This window comes from Salmo salar, chromosome 11 (assembly GCF_965601325.2).
Source record: "Salmo salar chromosome 11, fSalSal1, whole genome shotgun sequence".
Classification (NCBI taxonomy): Eukaryota; Metazoa; Chordata; class Actinopteri; order Salmoniformes; family Salmonidae; genus Salmo; species Salmo salar.
Genome location: NC_138301.1, coordinates 113022275 through 113037362, shown reverse-complemented (window position 1 = coordinate 113037362; position 15088 = coordinate 113022275). Strand labels below are relative to the sequence as shown.

General features: G+C 43.6%; 2 protein-coding genes across 10 annotated transcripts in view; one reads left to right on the top strand and one right to left on the bottom strand.

The window, feature by feature from the left end:
• Window positions 1-4039, top strand: part of LOC106563769 (uncharacterized) — a 4741-nt gene extending 702 nt beyond the window's left edge. For 2 of the 8 annotated variants that reach the window (XR_014379479.1, XM_014129617.3), the window contains exons 2-4: window positions 157-244; window positions 2177-2339; window positions 3097-4039. Coding sequence is in view for 2 of the 8 variants with exons in the window: in XM_014129617.3 (XP_013985092.1) it covers window positions 157-244; window positions 2177-2339; window positions 3097-3104 (259 nt within the window). In the remaining 6 variants the exon portion in view is untranslated. Of the gene's footprint in view, window positions 1-80; window positions 245-2176; window positions 2340-2490 lie in introns of all 8 variants that reach the window. The other 6 variants (XR_014379480.1, XR_001319314.3, XR_014379477.1 and 3 more) reach the window with 5 other exon arrangements.
• Window positions 4022-15088, bottom strand: LOC106563768 (uncharacterized). Of its 2 annotated transcripts, XM_014129614.3 has the most exons (5): window positions 14898-15035; window positions 14720-14793; window positions 10889-11106; window positions 7368-7528; window positions 4022-7154 (listed from the first exon to the last, which is right to left on the bottom strand). In XM_014129614.3, exons 3-5 carry the CDS (start codon window positions 11097-11099, stop codon window positions 5844-5846), a joined length of 1683 nt encoding a protein of 560 aa, XP_013985089.2. In that variant the 5' UTR covers window positions 11100-11106; window positions 14720-14793; window positions 14898-15035; the 3' UTR covers window positions 4022-5843. The 2 variants fall into 2 exon arrangements, with proteins under 2 accessions (XP_013985089.2, XP_013985088.2); XM_014129613.3 differs by lacking the exon at window positions 14720-14793 and having other exon boundaries at window positions 14898-15088.

Genomic DNA, 15088 nt, shown 5'->3' with positions numbered 1-15088 from the left:
TAACCCCCCCCCCCCCCCCCCCCAAAAGAAAATATGGATAATATTTTAATATAGTGGTATTAACTTGTACCATGTTTTAGCGTGGGATAATGTACAGGCTGGTGGGGAGCATGATCAGTGTCTGAGTGGTGAGATATGACCCCACTTCCTGTCCAGGAGAACGTTTGACATGATCTGTGGTCTTTCTGCTCTTGTGGCCCTGGATGAGATCACACATCAGGAAATACGAGCCAGGCTGGAAAAGGCACGTGACATGTTCTGGTTCATGTGTTCTTTGCCGTATATATTGGTTTGTGTTTGTAGCCTGAGCCCTGGGCTTGTATTCACATAGCTTCTCAGACTAGGATTGCTGATCTTGGACCAGGTCCTCCCTGTAATTACAGGTAACTGCAAAAATAAAGGAAATGCCAATATAAAGTGTCTTAATAGGGTGTTTGGCCAGAACAGCTTCAGTGTACCTTGGTATAAATTCTACAAGTATCTGGAACTCTGAGGGATGCAACACCATTCTTCCATGAGAAATTCCATAATTTGGTGTTTTGTTGATGGTGGTGGAAAATGCTGTCTCAGGCTCTGCTCCAGAATCTTCCATAAGTGTTCAATTGGGTTGAGATCTGGTGACAGACGGACACAGCATATGGCTTACATTGTTTTCATGCTCATCAAACCATTCAGTGACCATTCGTGCCTTATGGATGGGGCATTGTCATCCTATGGGGGCAAAGCCATCGTAGCAAAGATAATGGCCTGCCCAGCATTGTTATACATGACCCTAACCATGATGGGATGTTAATTGCTTAATTAACTCTGGAAGCACCTGCTCTCAATCTACTTTTTATTCCTCATTTACTCAAGTGTTTCCTTTATTTTGGCATTTACCTGTATACTCTTATTCATTATGATCTAAAATGGGAAACTGACCCTAGAACTACATGCATGCTCTTCAACCGATCGCTGCCTGCACCTGCCCGCCTGTCCAGCATCACTTCTCTGGACGGTTCTAACTTAGAATTTGTGGACAACTACAAATACCTAGGTGTCTGGTTAGACTGTAAACTCTCCTTCCAGACTCACATCAATCATCTCCAATCCAAAGTGAAATCTCGAATTGGCTTCTTATTTCGCAACAAAGCATCCTTCACTCATGCTGCCAAACATACCCTCGTAAAACTGACCATCCTACCAATCCTCGACTTCGGCGATGTCATTTACAAAATAGCTTCCAATACCCTACTCAACAAGCTGGATGCAGTCTATCACAATGCCATCCGTTTTGTCACCAAAGCCCCATATACTACCCACCACTGCGACCTGTACGCTCTCGTCGGCTGGCCTTCGCTTCATAATCGTCGCCAAACACATTGGCTCCAGGTCATCTACAAGACTCTGCTAGGTAAAGTTCCCCCTTATCTCCGCTCACTGGTCACCATAGCAGCACCCACCTGTAGCACGCGCTCCAGCAGGTATATCTCTCTGGTCACCCCTAAAGCCAACTCCTCCTTTGGTCGTCTCTCCTTCCAGTTCTCTGCTGCCAATGACTGGAACGAACTACAAAAATCTCTGAAACTGGAAACACTTATCTCCCTCACTAGCTTTAAGCACCAGCTGTCAGAGCAGCTTACAGATCACTGCACCTGTACATAGCCCATCTATAATTTAGCCCAAACTACTACCTTCTTCCCCTACTGTATTTATTTATTTTATTTATTTTGCTCCTTTGCACCATATTATTTATATTTTATCTTTGAACTTTCTTCAAACTACAAATCTACCATTCCAGTGTTTTTCTTGCTATACTTTATTTACTTTGCCACCATGGCATTTTTTTGCCTTTACCTCCCTTATCTCACATCATTTGCTCACATTGTATATAGTCTTATTTTTTTATTATTATTATTATTTTTTTTTTTTTATTCTACTGCATCATTGATTGTATGTTGTTTTACTCCATGTGTAACTCTGTGTTTTTGTATGTTGTCGAACTGCTTTGCTTTATCTTGGCCAGGTCGCAATTGTAAATGAGAACTTGTTCTCAACTTGCCTACCTGGTTAAATAAAGGTGAAATAAATAAAAATAAAAAAAATCAGCACTCCTACTCTGAGATGCTTTGTGAATACAGGCCTGGGGCTTTGATTTGCATTGTGATATCTCCTCATCATGTCATTCGACCCACAGCTCAAGGCGGCCACAACCCTGGAGGCTGCGAGTGAGGTCACGGAGGAAGTCTTCAATTCTGCGTCCGCTGGGGGTCCTCAGCCCTGTCCAGACATGGGAGGAAAGGGAAGACGTGTGGTTTGCTGCAAGGGGCTATTTGGAGGTTTGGTTGTCATGTGGACCAGTAAGTATGTTTTGTACAATAACTGCTGAGTTGGGCCTAGTCACTTTTGGCCCAGCAGACCAATTACAGTAATTACTTTTATGAGCTGAGTCTCTTGTGCACATCTCTCACTCTGTGTTGTCCTTTTTGTTGTGCTTAAACCAAATGAAAGAAGGACTGGCTACTCTGGGCTTGCTGGAGGCATCCTGCTGTATTCAAGCAGATGCTCCTAGCCAGACCTCTCTCATGCAATAGACCTCCTCACGCTCTTCCTCGTGAACTTCTCAGCCCCCGGTAGTGATGAGAGAATAGCTGAGAACATAACGTATGGCTACTGGAGGGACTGGCTTATTGGGGTGGAGTGTAAGGAAAATGTCATCAATCTTCAATGCAACTGATTCATCATCATGTTTAAGGGATGTTTCTTAGTCCAGGACAAGGCTTAATCTGGGTCCTGGAAGCAGGCCTAATAGAGGAGCTCAAGAACCAATCAAGGAGAGAATGTTTTTATATATGAATAGAAATGCATTATACATTTTACATTTTAGTCATTTTAGCAGACGCTCTTATCCAGAGCAACTTACAGTAGTGAATGCATACATTTCATACCTTTTTTTTTTTCTTCCGTACTGGCCCCCCGTGGGAATCGAACCCACAACCCTGGCGTTGCAAACACCATGCTCTACCAACTGAGCAACACGGGATTATGTGAGGAGAAGCACATCAGCCTCTCAAGATTCATCCTAGGTCATATTGTCTGTGTTTGTGTCCTCTTCAGGGATGTGAGTCTGACCGTCAAGAAGCTTCTGGTCTTCGTGTCTGGCCGAGGGGACATCTCCACACTGGGCTTCCCCACACAGCCCACCATGGAGTTCCTGCACACTCGGGGGGGAGAGACGGGTGTTCTCCACGCTGTACCTAGAGGCCAACACTTGCACTCTCATCCTCCGTCTCCCAGTCCACTCCTCATATCAGCAGTTCAAGGAGTCCATGACCTCAGGCGTACTCCAGACACAGAGGAGTCCATGACCTCAGGCGTACTCCAGACACTCATGTTGGCTTGAGAAGCCTCACTGGAGAAACCAGGTAGACTAAGACAGTGAGCAGGTCAATGCCTCAGACATCTAAGAACAAGACGGCTGTTTGGGCCTTGCAACATGTGTCCCTCCAGTTAATGATCAGCTGTCAGTCTGACTGTTTCTTCATTGTCTTCATTATCCCTGCATTATCTCTGGGCAGTTCCAGGTTCACCATCTACAGTATGTGAAGTTTATCCAGGGTGGTCCTCCTGAGAAACAAACTACAGACACAAAACAAGATGCTGTCACCTTCACCCTGACTGGGGGTTCCGTTCTAGAACACTTTGATGTTGACACATCTGATGTACTAAAGTTCTGTAGATAATAGCCCCTGGGCCAGAGGTCCAAAGAGGGATCCACATGTTCCAGCTTATTGATTACTGTTTTGGTGACTAACTTTTATTCATGGCTGTGATTACTACATTTGTTATAGTGCCTGTCTTTTATTCATGGCTGTGATTACATTTGTTACATTGCCTGTCTTTTATTCATGGCTGTGTTTGTGTCGGTCAGAGGTACTCAGTGGCTTTTCCATGTCATTTACGTAATTCTGATTATGTAAATAGTTAAGCAACGATGGAAACATCATATCACCCACATTAAACCACAACACAGACCTCCAAATAAATTAACTTGAAGTAATTTGTATTTATTGAATGAATTGGAGCGCTTTATTACATCATCTTAATGCCTATGTGTTCAGGCGCCTGAAGCAGGGGAGGGAACAACACTTGGTTTGACACAATTGTATACATTTTATATAATCTTCAAATTCACTTCTAATTTTATCTACAATAACTGAAGTCCTATAGTTGTGTTTTCATAGAATCAGTCAAATTTCACAACTGTACAAGCTGCGATTGCTACATACATTTGACTTTCCAATGAATGATGCTATTGATTCTTGACGAATATAACTTATACACTGAGTGTACAAAACATTATAGACACCTGCTCTTTCCATGACCGACTGACCAGGTGAATTCAGATGAAAGTGCAACTCAATATTAGGTAGTTGATCTTAATGTTTTGTACACAGTGTAAATGCCTCATGAACTTCAACTGTAGTATCCCATCTGAACTGAAAATAACCTTTTTATAATATTTTTGTAAACAATATAATTGTAAAAAGAAAAAACACTTATAGCCTCAAAACATGGTTAAAACTATAATGTTGATCTCAACGATGTTTGGTCCTTGCATCCATAGCTATGTCTATTAATTTCAGAGTGGTTACATTTCTTTAGCCCCCCAAAAATGTTGTTGTTGTTTGAAATGCAGATTGCCCCTTTAATCCACCATAAAGCTGCAGACAAACATATATTAAATGTCCGTGCCCATACTCACAATACCATAATCCAATCACACTGCAATTTAGGTGACACACTTACAAATAGGACCAAAAAGCATACCAAATTATACAGAAATAGCCAGTGATATCCCAGTGCCATGCACATCAAAATAGTCTGAAAACTGTATAGTCTAACTACAATTCAATCAGCTATTATGACCAATGTGCTTCTAGTAGTGTCGGTCTCCATGATATCTGACTCTAGTCTCATGTTACACCAGAGAATCTCTTCCCATGTCCTTGGATTCAATGAAGTGTGCAAAATATGCACATCCCAAACTTTCTACAACAAGTGCTGACTGATAATATGACTGAACAAAGAGAGAACATGGTCCACAATATATAAAGCACTTCAAAGCTGCAATATACTAGGCTACATGCAGGCCATTCTTTATTCTGAGAATGGCTTTAACCCTCAAAATGACCCGAGTGCACAGTAGCACTGACCATGGCATGATGGGGTTCATTGGAGACTACCCCTACGGTCGGTGGAGGTCAAAGTCCCCATCCACACTGTCAGCGCCACTGAAGCGGTCAAGGAGCATCTGAAAGTCTGAGCAAAAGAATAATGAGATGGTCTGTGCTCATTTTCCCATTATATTGAAAAGCCTGTCCGCACCTAGTATCCTAGTGTGCTGTTATCGTTTTACCAAGGGTTTTAAGCAAACTACAGCCGAGGGAACCTTTCTATGTTTAAAAAGGGCCCTAGCAGAATAATTATATTCCATACATTTAATGATGTGCTGGAATTTAATGTACTGAATTAGATAATCCATTCATGGACCCTCTTGTTTGTTTACAACGTCCCCTAAGAAGCATATTTGTATGTTCTCATTAATGAAATAGCCTGGCTAATTAGATCAATAAAATAAACAATATTGTGATAATTATTTAAGTGTGGTAGTAGAGTCAACAGCAAAAAAAAAATATATATATATATAAAAAAATACATCCATCAGATGTAATACAGTTAAGATCGGGTATTCACAGTTTCGCACAGTTCAGTGCATTCCCCTCTCTCCTTAGCTTCTCCCCCTACAGTGGCACATGCTCCTCCGTCAAAACGTCCCCCATGGAAGCCCCTCCCCATAAGAGCTAGAGTAAATAGGCCCGGTGGGTGGAGCTATCCGGGGGCATGGTGAGGTCACACAGGGGCTTAGCGCTGCCCACATGTCTCCGGCCCTGCCCTTGGGGAGGGGGAGATGGAGAGATGGAGAGCAGGCTGGCAAGAACATCGGGACAGTCCTCTGGGTCAGGAGACAGGGCGAAAAGTGGCGACGGAGGTGACGTGCCATCGTCATGGTTACCCAGGGGCGCCGCCGCCAACGGGTTCTGAGACGGGCTGTGCTTGTCATTGTTATTACTGTCCCTGCTGTCTTTCTCAGCCTCGTCTCCTTTCTCGGGACAGTTGTGGCCGTTGGCATTAAAGTAGGTCCAGTCGAGGCTCGGGTAGCGTCCCGACTGGGACATGGCTTGGAGCAGCTTGTCCATGGGGCTGGGACCTTCGTTAGGTCCTTGCTGGGTGGCCTCTTGGCCGGTCTGGGCCGCCAAGCAGAGTAGCTGGGCGTGCTGGCGGAGCTGGGTCAGCTCTTTCTCGGTGGCGGCATTCTGGCGCAGAAGCTCCTTGGTGCGCAGCGTGATGGCCAGCAGGCCCGACTGGCTCAGGATCTCTGCTGTGTTGAGGAAGCGCCGCTGACGCACCAATGAGCAGTCAGACAAGCAGTCGGACAGGTCTACTGAGGTTTCTGGGGCCCAGCTGTCGGCGGAGGATGAGGGGGACGAGGTGGAGGAGGATGTATGGGAGCTGATGACGGATGGGGAGCCAACACCGTTGGAGTGGGAGAGAGAGGGGCTGGGTTTGGCATGTTGGTGGCAGTAGTGAGATCCCTGCTGGCTGGAGGAGGCAGGGCCACCCATGGAATGGTGAGGGAGGTGGGAGGAGGAGCTTCGGCTGCTGCTGACTTTGTAATGGGATTGGGTTCTGCTCTCTCGCTGGTGGAGTTGGTGCTGCTGTGGTCGAAGATGAGTGGTGGTGGACACTACTTCTCTCTTGTCCTCCGTACACACCCTCTTGCTCCGGCTCTGGCCCTCTATGCTTCTCTCCTTCACATCCCCTGCACCCTCTCTGCTCTGCTCTGAGCCTTCCTTGCTCGGGTGGGGAGCAATGCGGGGGTAGGAGTTGAGGATGGGGAGGTACGAGTTCTTGCTGTTATGGTTCTTGTTGCTTCTACTTCCCCCTTTCTTGGACTGGCCCTGTGGATCGAGCAGATTGTTGGGGGCAGGGACGGGGGAGGGTACCCCTGGTTTTTGGATGAGTAGGAGCTGGGTGGGGGCCTTGGAACCAGACAGACTGTCCCATCCTCCCCCCCATGCCAGGGTTCTGTGCAGTAGTTGCTCTGGTCCAGACTATACCATCAGGAGGTTATAACCAGGGGTGTATTGTGACAGAGAAGACATGGGGAGGTGGTTACATTGACAGATCAGATTAAACAAACAGGAGCAGGAAGAGGATGAGGAAAGGATGCTTTTAACAAATTATTGTCCCGAGGGTAACCTCAAGACAATGCAACCTCTAACCAAACATTATGGTATTCTACAATGCCAACCAAAGTGTCTCACCGGTTTAACCAGCAGGTTCTTGATGACGTAGATGGGATTTTGCTCCTCAAATGGGGGCAAGTTGTGGCCCAGGGAGCTGCTACTGCTGTGGGCTCGGTAGGCCTCACTTACGCTGCTACGCTGGTCATCCAGATCATTCTGCACTGAGTCCGAACCAGTCTCTGGGGAAGAGGAAGAGGGGTGGAAGGGGGTGAGAGAGAGAGAGAGAGAGAGAGAGAGAGAGAGAGAGAGAGAGAGAGAAAAGGGAGATAACGGTAAGAAGAAAGAAATAGAGAAAGAGTAAGAGATAAAGGGAGAGAAACGAAAGAGGGAGGAGATTCATCCTGTTGACACAGCCACTATATACATGAGTTATTTAACAGACGCTCCTATCCAGAGCGACTTAGTTGGTGCAATTCATCTTAACGTAGCTGGGTGAATGTATGATACCAGTATGACTCCTCTGATTCAGAGCGGTAGGGTTAAATGTGGAAGACGTTTCGGGTTGAATGCATTCAGTTGTGCAACTCACTAGGTTTCCCCTTTCCCTTAGTACGTGCTGTACGCAAACCCAGCTGGTCCCAACTTTTTAATGATTCCATTTCCTGGTAGTAAACTGTTTTTTTTTGTAGGGCCAAGACCATGATCTCATATTGGTACACAAATGAGCCCAATAATGGCAGTTGATCGAAAGGGTGCGCTTATTGCAGGCAAAGTGAGGGCTACCCTCAGCAGATATGGGCTGCTCACACAAAGTGAGGGCATTAGGGCCAATGTAACGCTGATGAACAAAGTCACATCGGCCCAATATGGCCATGCTACATGGGATCAATATTTGAGCCTGCATTGGACCCACATCAGGGTTGGAGATAATTCTTAATTGAGTTTCGAATTGCTCTTTGATTCTGATTACATTTTTTTATATTAATTGGCCACACCCTACAGGAAGCAGAATTTGAATTTAATTTAATTAAAAGGAAGTATAATTTAATTCAATGAAATTCAAATGTCTTACTTATTCTACACAGCACCATAGTAATGTTTATTTTTGACATAATGTATGGTTACCAATACCATGTAGCATAAGGTTGAAATATTTCATTTTTACAACTCATTCTCCTAAAACGATTTTAAATAATTACAGTGGTCTGTAAATATGTTAAGATTATGTTGTGGGTTGTCTATAATAATTCCCTTAATGTTAAAAAAAACAACTAAAATACACTGCTCAAAAAAATAAAGGGAACACTAAATTAACACATCCTAGATCTGAATGAATGAAATAATCTTATTAAATACTTTTTTCTTTACATAGTTGAATGTGCTGACAACAAAATCACACAAAAATAATCAATGGAAATCCAATTCATCAACCCATGGAGGTCTGGATTTGGAGTCACACTCAAAATTAAAGTGGAATACCACACTACAGGCTGATCCAACTTTGATGTAATGTCCTTAAAACAAGTCAAAATGAGGCTCAGTAGTGTGTGTGGCCTCCACGTGCCTGTATGACCTCCCTACAACACCTGGGCATGCTCCTGATGAGGTGGCAGATGGTCTCCTGAGAGATCTCCTCCCAGACCTGGACTAAAGCATCCGCCAACTCCTGGACAGTCTGTGGTGCAACGTGGCGTTGGTGGATGGAGCGAGACATGATGTCCCAGATGTGCTCAATTGGATTCAGGTCTGGGGAACGGGCGGGCCAGTCCATAGCATCAATGCCTTCCTCTTGCAGGAACTGCTGACACACTCCAGCCACATGAGGTCTAGCATTGTCTTGCATTAGGAGGAACCCAGGGCCAACCGCACCAGCATATGGTCTCACAAGGGGTCTGAGGATCTCATCTCGGTACCTAATGGCATTCAGGCTACCTCTGGCGAGCACATGGAGGGCTGTGCGGCCCCCCAAAGAAATGCCACCCCACACCATGACTGACCCACCGCCAAACCGGTCATGCTGGAGGATGTTGCAGGCAGCAGAACGTTCTCCACGGTGTCTCCAGACTGTCACGTCTGTCACATGTGCTCAGTGTGAACCTGCTTTCATCTGTGAAGAGCACAGGACGCCAGTGGCAAATTTGCCAATCTTGGTGTTCTCTGGCAAATGCCAAACGTCCTGCACGGTGTTGGACTGTAAGCACAACCCCCACCTGTGGACGTCGGACCCTCATACCACCCTCGTGGAGTCTGTTTCTGACCGTTTGAGCAGACACATGCACATTTGTGGCCTGCTCGAGGTCATTTTGCAGGACTCTGGCAGTGCTCCTCCTGCTCCTCCTTGCACAAAGGCGGAGGTAGCGGTCCTGCTGCTGGGTTTTTGCCCTCCTACGGCCTCCTTCACGTCTCCTGATGTACTGGCCTGTCTCCTGGTAGCGCCTCCATGCTCTGGACACTACGCTGACAGACACAGCAAACCTTCTTGCCACAGCTCGCATTGATGTGCCATCCTGGATGAGCTGCACTACCTGAGCCACTTGTGTGGGTTGTAGACTCCGTCTCATGCTACCACTAGAGTGAAAGCACCGCCAGCATTCAAAAGTGACCAAAACATCAGCCAGGAAGCATAGGAACTGAGAAGTGGTCTGTGGTTACCACCTGCAGAACCACTCCTTTATTGGGGGTGTCTTGCTAATTGCCTATAATTTCCACCTGTTGTCTATTCCATTTGCACAACAGCATGTGAAATTTATTGTCAATCAGCGTTGCTTCCTAAGTGGACAGTTTGATTTCACAGAAGTGTGATTGACTTGGAGTTACATTGTGTTGTTTAAGTGTTCCCTTTATTTTTTTGAGCAGTATACATTCCCATAATGCAATAGTCAAACACTGCAGTATGGAAGGGAACAATATAACATCTCATTACAAAGAAAACACTGTTTGACATCTGAGTTATAATATTCTTTGCATGAATTGGTGGCATATCATTTTAATAAAAGATGTGTCAAATGAATGAGACTTTCATGTTTTACGTCTCAGTTGAATTGGTTTGAAATGCTTTGAATTAAATTCTACTTCCTTCAATTCAAATTTTGCTTCCTGTGGGGTGTGGCCAATTCATAGAGATGTGTAGAGAACACAACATTGTGTCTGTAACATCATGGGCAGCGCCATTGAGGCTATCTCCATTTTAAAGCAGTCAATTTTTGTATTCTTTTGATGTTTGAAAAAGTGCTAATAATGGTGGCTTACCGCCACCTGCAGTAAATCTTGTGTCATAACTTTTTTGTGGCCACTAGATGGCAGTTATATAGCTTAAAGCCATTTACAAACCATACTCAACCCAATTTAAAGAAGGCAATACTCTGATAATTGGCTAATGGCTGCCAACTCATAGGAATCCCCACACAGTTGACTACTTTAAAATGGCGGAAGCCCTCAATGGCAGTGTCCATGCAAAATTTGTTATTTCCATTTAATGATCTCTATACATCTCTATGGGCCAATTCAAATTGACCCCAACCCTGGGCCACATGGTGCCAATGTTTGCTGGGGGACAAAAAGAGAATATCTCTTGTGGCCAAAAGTAGAGAGTTACTCACCAGAGTATCCCGAGTCTTTCTCTGAGTCCTTCTCCGAGTCAGACTGTGACATCCTCCCGTTCATGCCCATTCTCCTACCCTCCTGGTCTCTGTGAGTGCCACACTGGGATGCCCGCAGAGTGGCACTGTTACTCTTATCCTTGGCATTCTTAGAGGTGCCCTGGGGTACGCGCTCGGGCCGCTCCCCAAAATGTGCCTGCTCCTTTGGCATCACGGACCTTCAGGGAGGAGAGCAGTGAGAAACATGTACACCGCAATGGAACCAGGTGTCCTCCTGATCAATTTGATGACTAATGCTGGGCTACTTGGCTGGTTCAGCTATAACTCAGTAGAGTAAAGATGCTTTCATATATCCCTACTGTGATTTGGGCATGGATGGCTAGTGTGTACAAAGGAGAAAAGTATATGGTTGTTACCTCATAGTCCAAAAGAGGCATATGAATTGAGGAACAAACTGGATGCACAAGAGATATTCAGACACTCTTGGGGAGGACAAAAAAATGCTTCTTTATTGCTAAAAAAAAAAGCTACGCATTTCAACATTACAGGCTTCACCAGCACATACATGACACGAGCTCCACTTTATATAACAGACCTGTTAACTAAATGATCCCCAGCTTATCACTATTAAAGCTCAACCCGAGGGTATCAGAATAGATATTTATGCTGGAATACCAACACGATAGAATAATGTCCCCAAGAGATTGATTGATTAAGGACATCAAATATAACTTTTTCATTAGCCTACATCTTACAGTTCCATCAGTTTATGGATCACGAATGTGGGGAGAAACATGGGACACCATTTCCTTACTTCCTAATGGTTTAAGCTATTTGCTGTCGCCACATTTTTTTTAAAGGATATACAAACCTACATCACCACAATGCCCATCCAGCTTGACTTGAATAGCGAGTAATTGGAGTAAGCAGCGCTGAGTAAGGGCTCACATGTTTGCTATAAGCCGCTGTAACGTGGCGTAGCCTATGAGTAAACACCCTAGGACCTGCACGCGGATGAGGGAGGAGTAACTTGATAAGATCATCTGTGGCTAGACAGGCTCTGTGTAAAGTACCTCCTCCAACCGTGTTATGTAATTGCTGGCTGGCAGTGGCACTATAGCTGCTACATAGAAATAACAACCCCCATTGACACGTGTGCACTATGCACAGAATGATATTTATTATCATCATAATATGAAAGCATTGCCAAGTACACATAACAATTTTGTTTGTTTGTCAGGTCTGAAGACCATCGATCACTCATTGTTTCCTTATCATAATCTAGACGATTAAACTCCCGAGTGGCGCAGCGGGTCTAAGGCACTGCACCTCAGTGCTTGAGGCGTCACTACAGACTCTGGTTAAATTCCAGTCTGTATCACAACCGGCCGTGATTGGGAGTCCCATAGGGCGACGCACAATTGGCCCAGTGTCGTCTGGGTTTGGCCAGGGTAGGCCGTCAATGTAAATAATAATTTGTACTTAATAAACATCTCTACAGATCGGTGTCCCACCCTTGGGACGGTTGCGCTAATGTTATTAGCATGATGTTGTAAGTAACAAGAAAATGTCCCAAGACGTAGACATATCTTATATGGGCAGAAAGCTTAAATGATTGTTAATCTAACTGCACTGTCCAATTTACAGTAGCTATTACAGTGAAAACATACCATGCTATTGTTTGAGAGTGCACAGTTATGTACTTGAAAATGTAAATATTGACCAATTAGGCACATTTGGGCAGACTTGATACAACAGTTTAAACAGAAATGCAATGGTTCATTGGATCAGTCCAAAACTTTGCACATACACTGCTGCCATCTAGTGGCCAACATTTTAATTGCGCCTAGAGTCCTTAGTCAGATAATGGCCTTTCTCTTGCATTTAAAAAATGATGAAAAAAAAAATATATATATATATATTTTCTTCTTTTTTCTCTCTTTGTATTATCTTTTACCAGATCTAATGTGTTATATACTCCTACATTCATTTCACATTTCCATAAACTTCAAAGTGTTTCCTTTCAAATGGTATCAAGAATATACACATCCTTGCTTCAGGTCCTGAGCTACAGGCAGTTTGATTAGGCTATGTCATTTAAGGCGAAATTTGGAGAAAAAAAAGGGTCCGATCTTTAAGAGGTTTTAACTGACTTGCCTAGTTAAATAAAGGTTAAAAACTCAACTACGCGATTTACGATGGAGTTGAGCAGCGGCTATTATGGGCGAACTTGACCTCTGACGTCACATTAAAACGACTGATTTCAGCATCCAAAGAATACACAGAAATCAGGGTGCTGAAATCAGGGAGCTGAAATCAGGGTGCTGTAATCAGGGTGCTGAAATCAGTCGTTTTTGATAGAAACTTCACTTTATGTGATGTCGGAGGTCAAGTCCGCCCACAATAGTCACCGCTCAACTCCATCGTAAATCGTGGAGTTGAGTTTAGTCAGCTAGGCATAAGCAAAAGACTAAAAGCCCTCACTAAGTTTTCATAAAGTAGTATTTGGGTCGTTTCACCAAAAGAGTTCCTTTGCATCCCTTTGATATTTTAAGTAGAAGTTGTGCACCAATATTGAATTTTAAAAGCCTGTTATATTAAATGAAGTGCCCTATTAATATAGACCACATGGATAAATCAATAAATCAGACTTGCTAAAGTGCCGAAATTCAGCATTTTGACATGTCCCTCTGTGCACCCTCTGTGACCCACTTAACCCCAACATTTCTTCAAGTTTGTACCATCATTGTAAAACCCAAGTTATGCTCCTGCTTTGAAAAAGTAATTTCTGAAGATTATTATTTATTTCATGTAATTAGTGATTCATTTACATGTGTCCCTTATTTTAAGGTCAACTGTGTTACGTGAACTGAACTCTCATATTAATATGGTGAAACTATTCCTTTTTAAACAAACATTGAGAACTAATAGTCAAATCATAGTGTAAAAGCAGGTGAGCTGGTTCTACTCTTTTTTTTGCCATTTTCTGGTGTTTTGTGGTGGAAAACTGAGCAGGTGGAGCAGGCACGTGCACAGATAGGGCTCTACCTGTACAGAGCACATGCCCCTTTTCCCTTCCAGTCTCTAAAGTGCCCTTTTGTTTTGGGTAAAATAAAATGTACAGTTTTTGTCACTGTTGTTCTGAATCCATTGCCCCCAAGTCCTCATTAAATCTACATTAAATATGTGTTATTTAATTAAGCATTAAGATGCCATCTATTGTTTTTATGTAACTAAATAATACAAGTCATAATTGCTCAACAAGTCTGTGACCACAGTTGTCGAATATATACTTTTTTTTTTTGGTGCCCTTTTTACAGTTTCAGCACCTGCCCTCCAAAAGGTCTGTGCATGGCCCCGGGGTCAGGTATAATATGTCAACCCAGTTACTCATAGATAGACATGCTGGAATGTTTTAACAATAAAATGTTCTTTGTGAAGCTTGCATTCAATTGCCACTCCCTGTTGCACACGACATGCTTCCAATCCCTCGTCACAAGGGGATTTATGTTTGATTTTAGATGAAATCAAGACTGAGGTCAACCCTGTTACTTTAGTTGGTACTTAATAGGCACATACTGTAGTATAAAAAAATACCTCATAAGATAGGAAAACGTGTTTTTTTATGAAGTTGAGCAAAGTATTTTTTGGGAAGAAGTTATACTTCACAAAAGGCACCAAATTGGTAGCGTGACCTATTTAAACAGTAGTCTATAGAGTTGGGGATATTGGAACGAAATCCTTAAATTATTAAACTGTTGATATTTGGAGATATGCATGCAAAAGTACGAGGTAGAATCATTATGAAGCCAATATTATCATTTGTCTTACCATTTATTCTGTCCTTGTCCTTAAACCTTCTGCCTTGTCAATCTCCCCGCCCTAGGACCTGACAAGCGTTCAGTCTATAGGCAGATACCAACCAAAGCATCTTTGAATCATGTAGATAACTATTTTCCTCAAGTTTCAAGTCCTAGCTAGGGTACCATCCTGTAGAAAAATGTTTTACCTCCTGCTCGGTAGGGCATCCTCATCCAGAATAACAATGTAAAAGTATTTCAAACACCCGTTAATGTTGTCGCTGAGTTCTCGAGTCGATACATTGTAACTAGCAATGTACCTATACGCCCTGTCTGGTGAATATTCCTTCCGAGCTGTACAAAAAGCGTCCATGACGATGAGCATTACGCATAGACCCTC

Coding starts and splice junctions, on each gene's coding strand:
- LOC106563768 (XM_014129613.3), bottom strand. CDS start 15,073: ATGCTCATCGTCATGGACGCTTTTTGTACAGCTCGGAAGGAATATTCA. Junction 11,107..14,897: donor GATGCCCTACCGAGCAGGAG/GTAAAACATTTT, acceptor TCCTCCCTGAAG/GTCCGTGATGCCAAAGGAGC. Junction 7,529..10,888: donor GAAAGACTCGGGATACTCTG/GTGAGTAACTCT, acceptor CCTCTTCCCCAG/AGACTGGTTCGGACTCAGTG.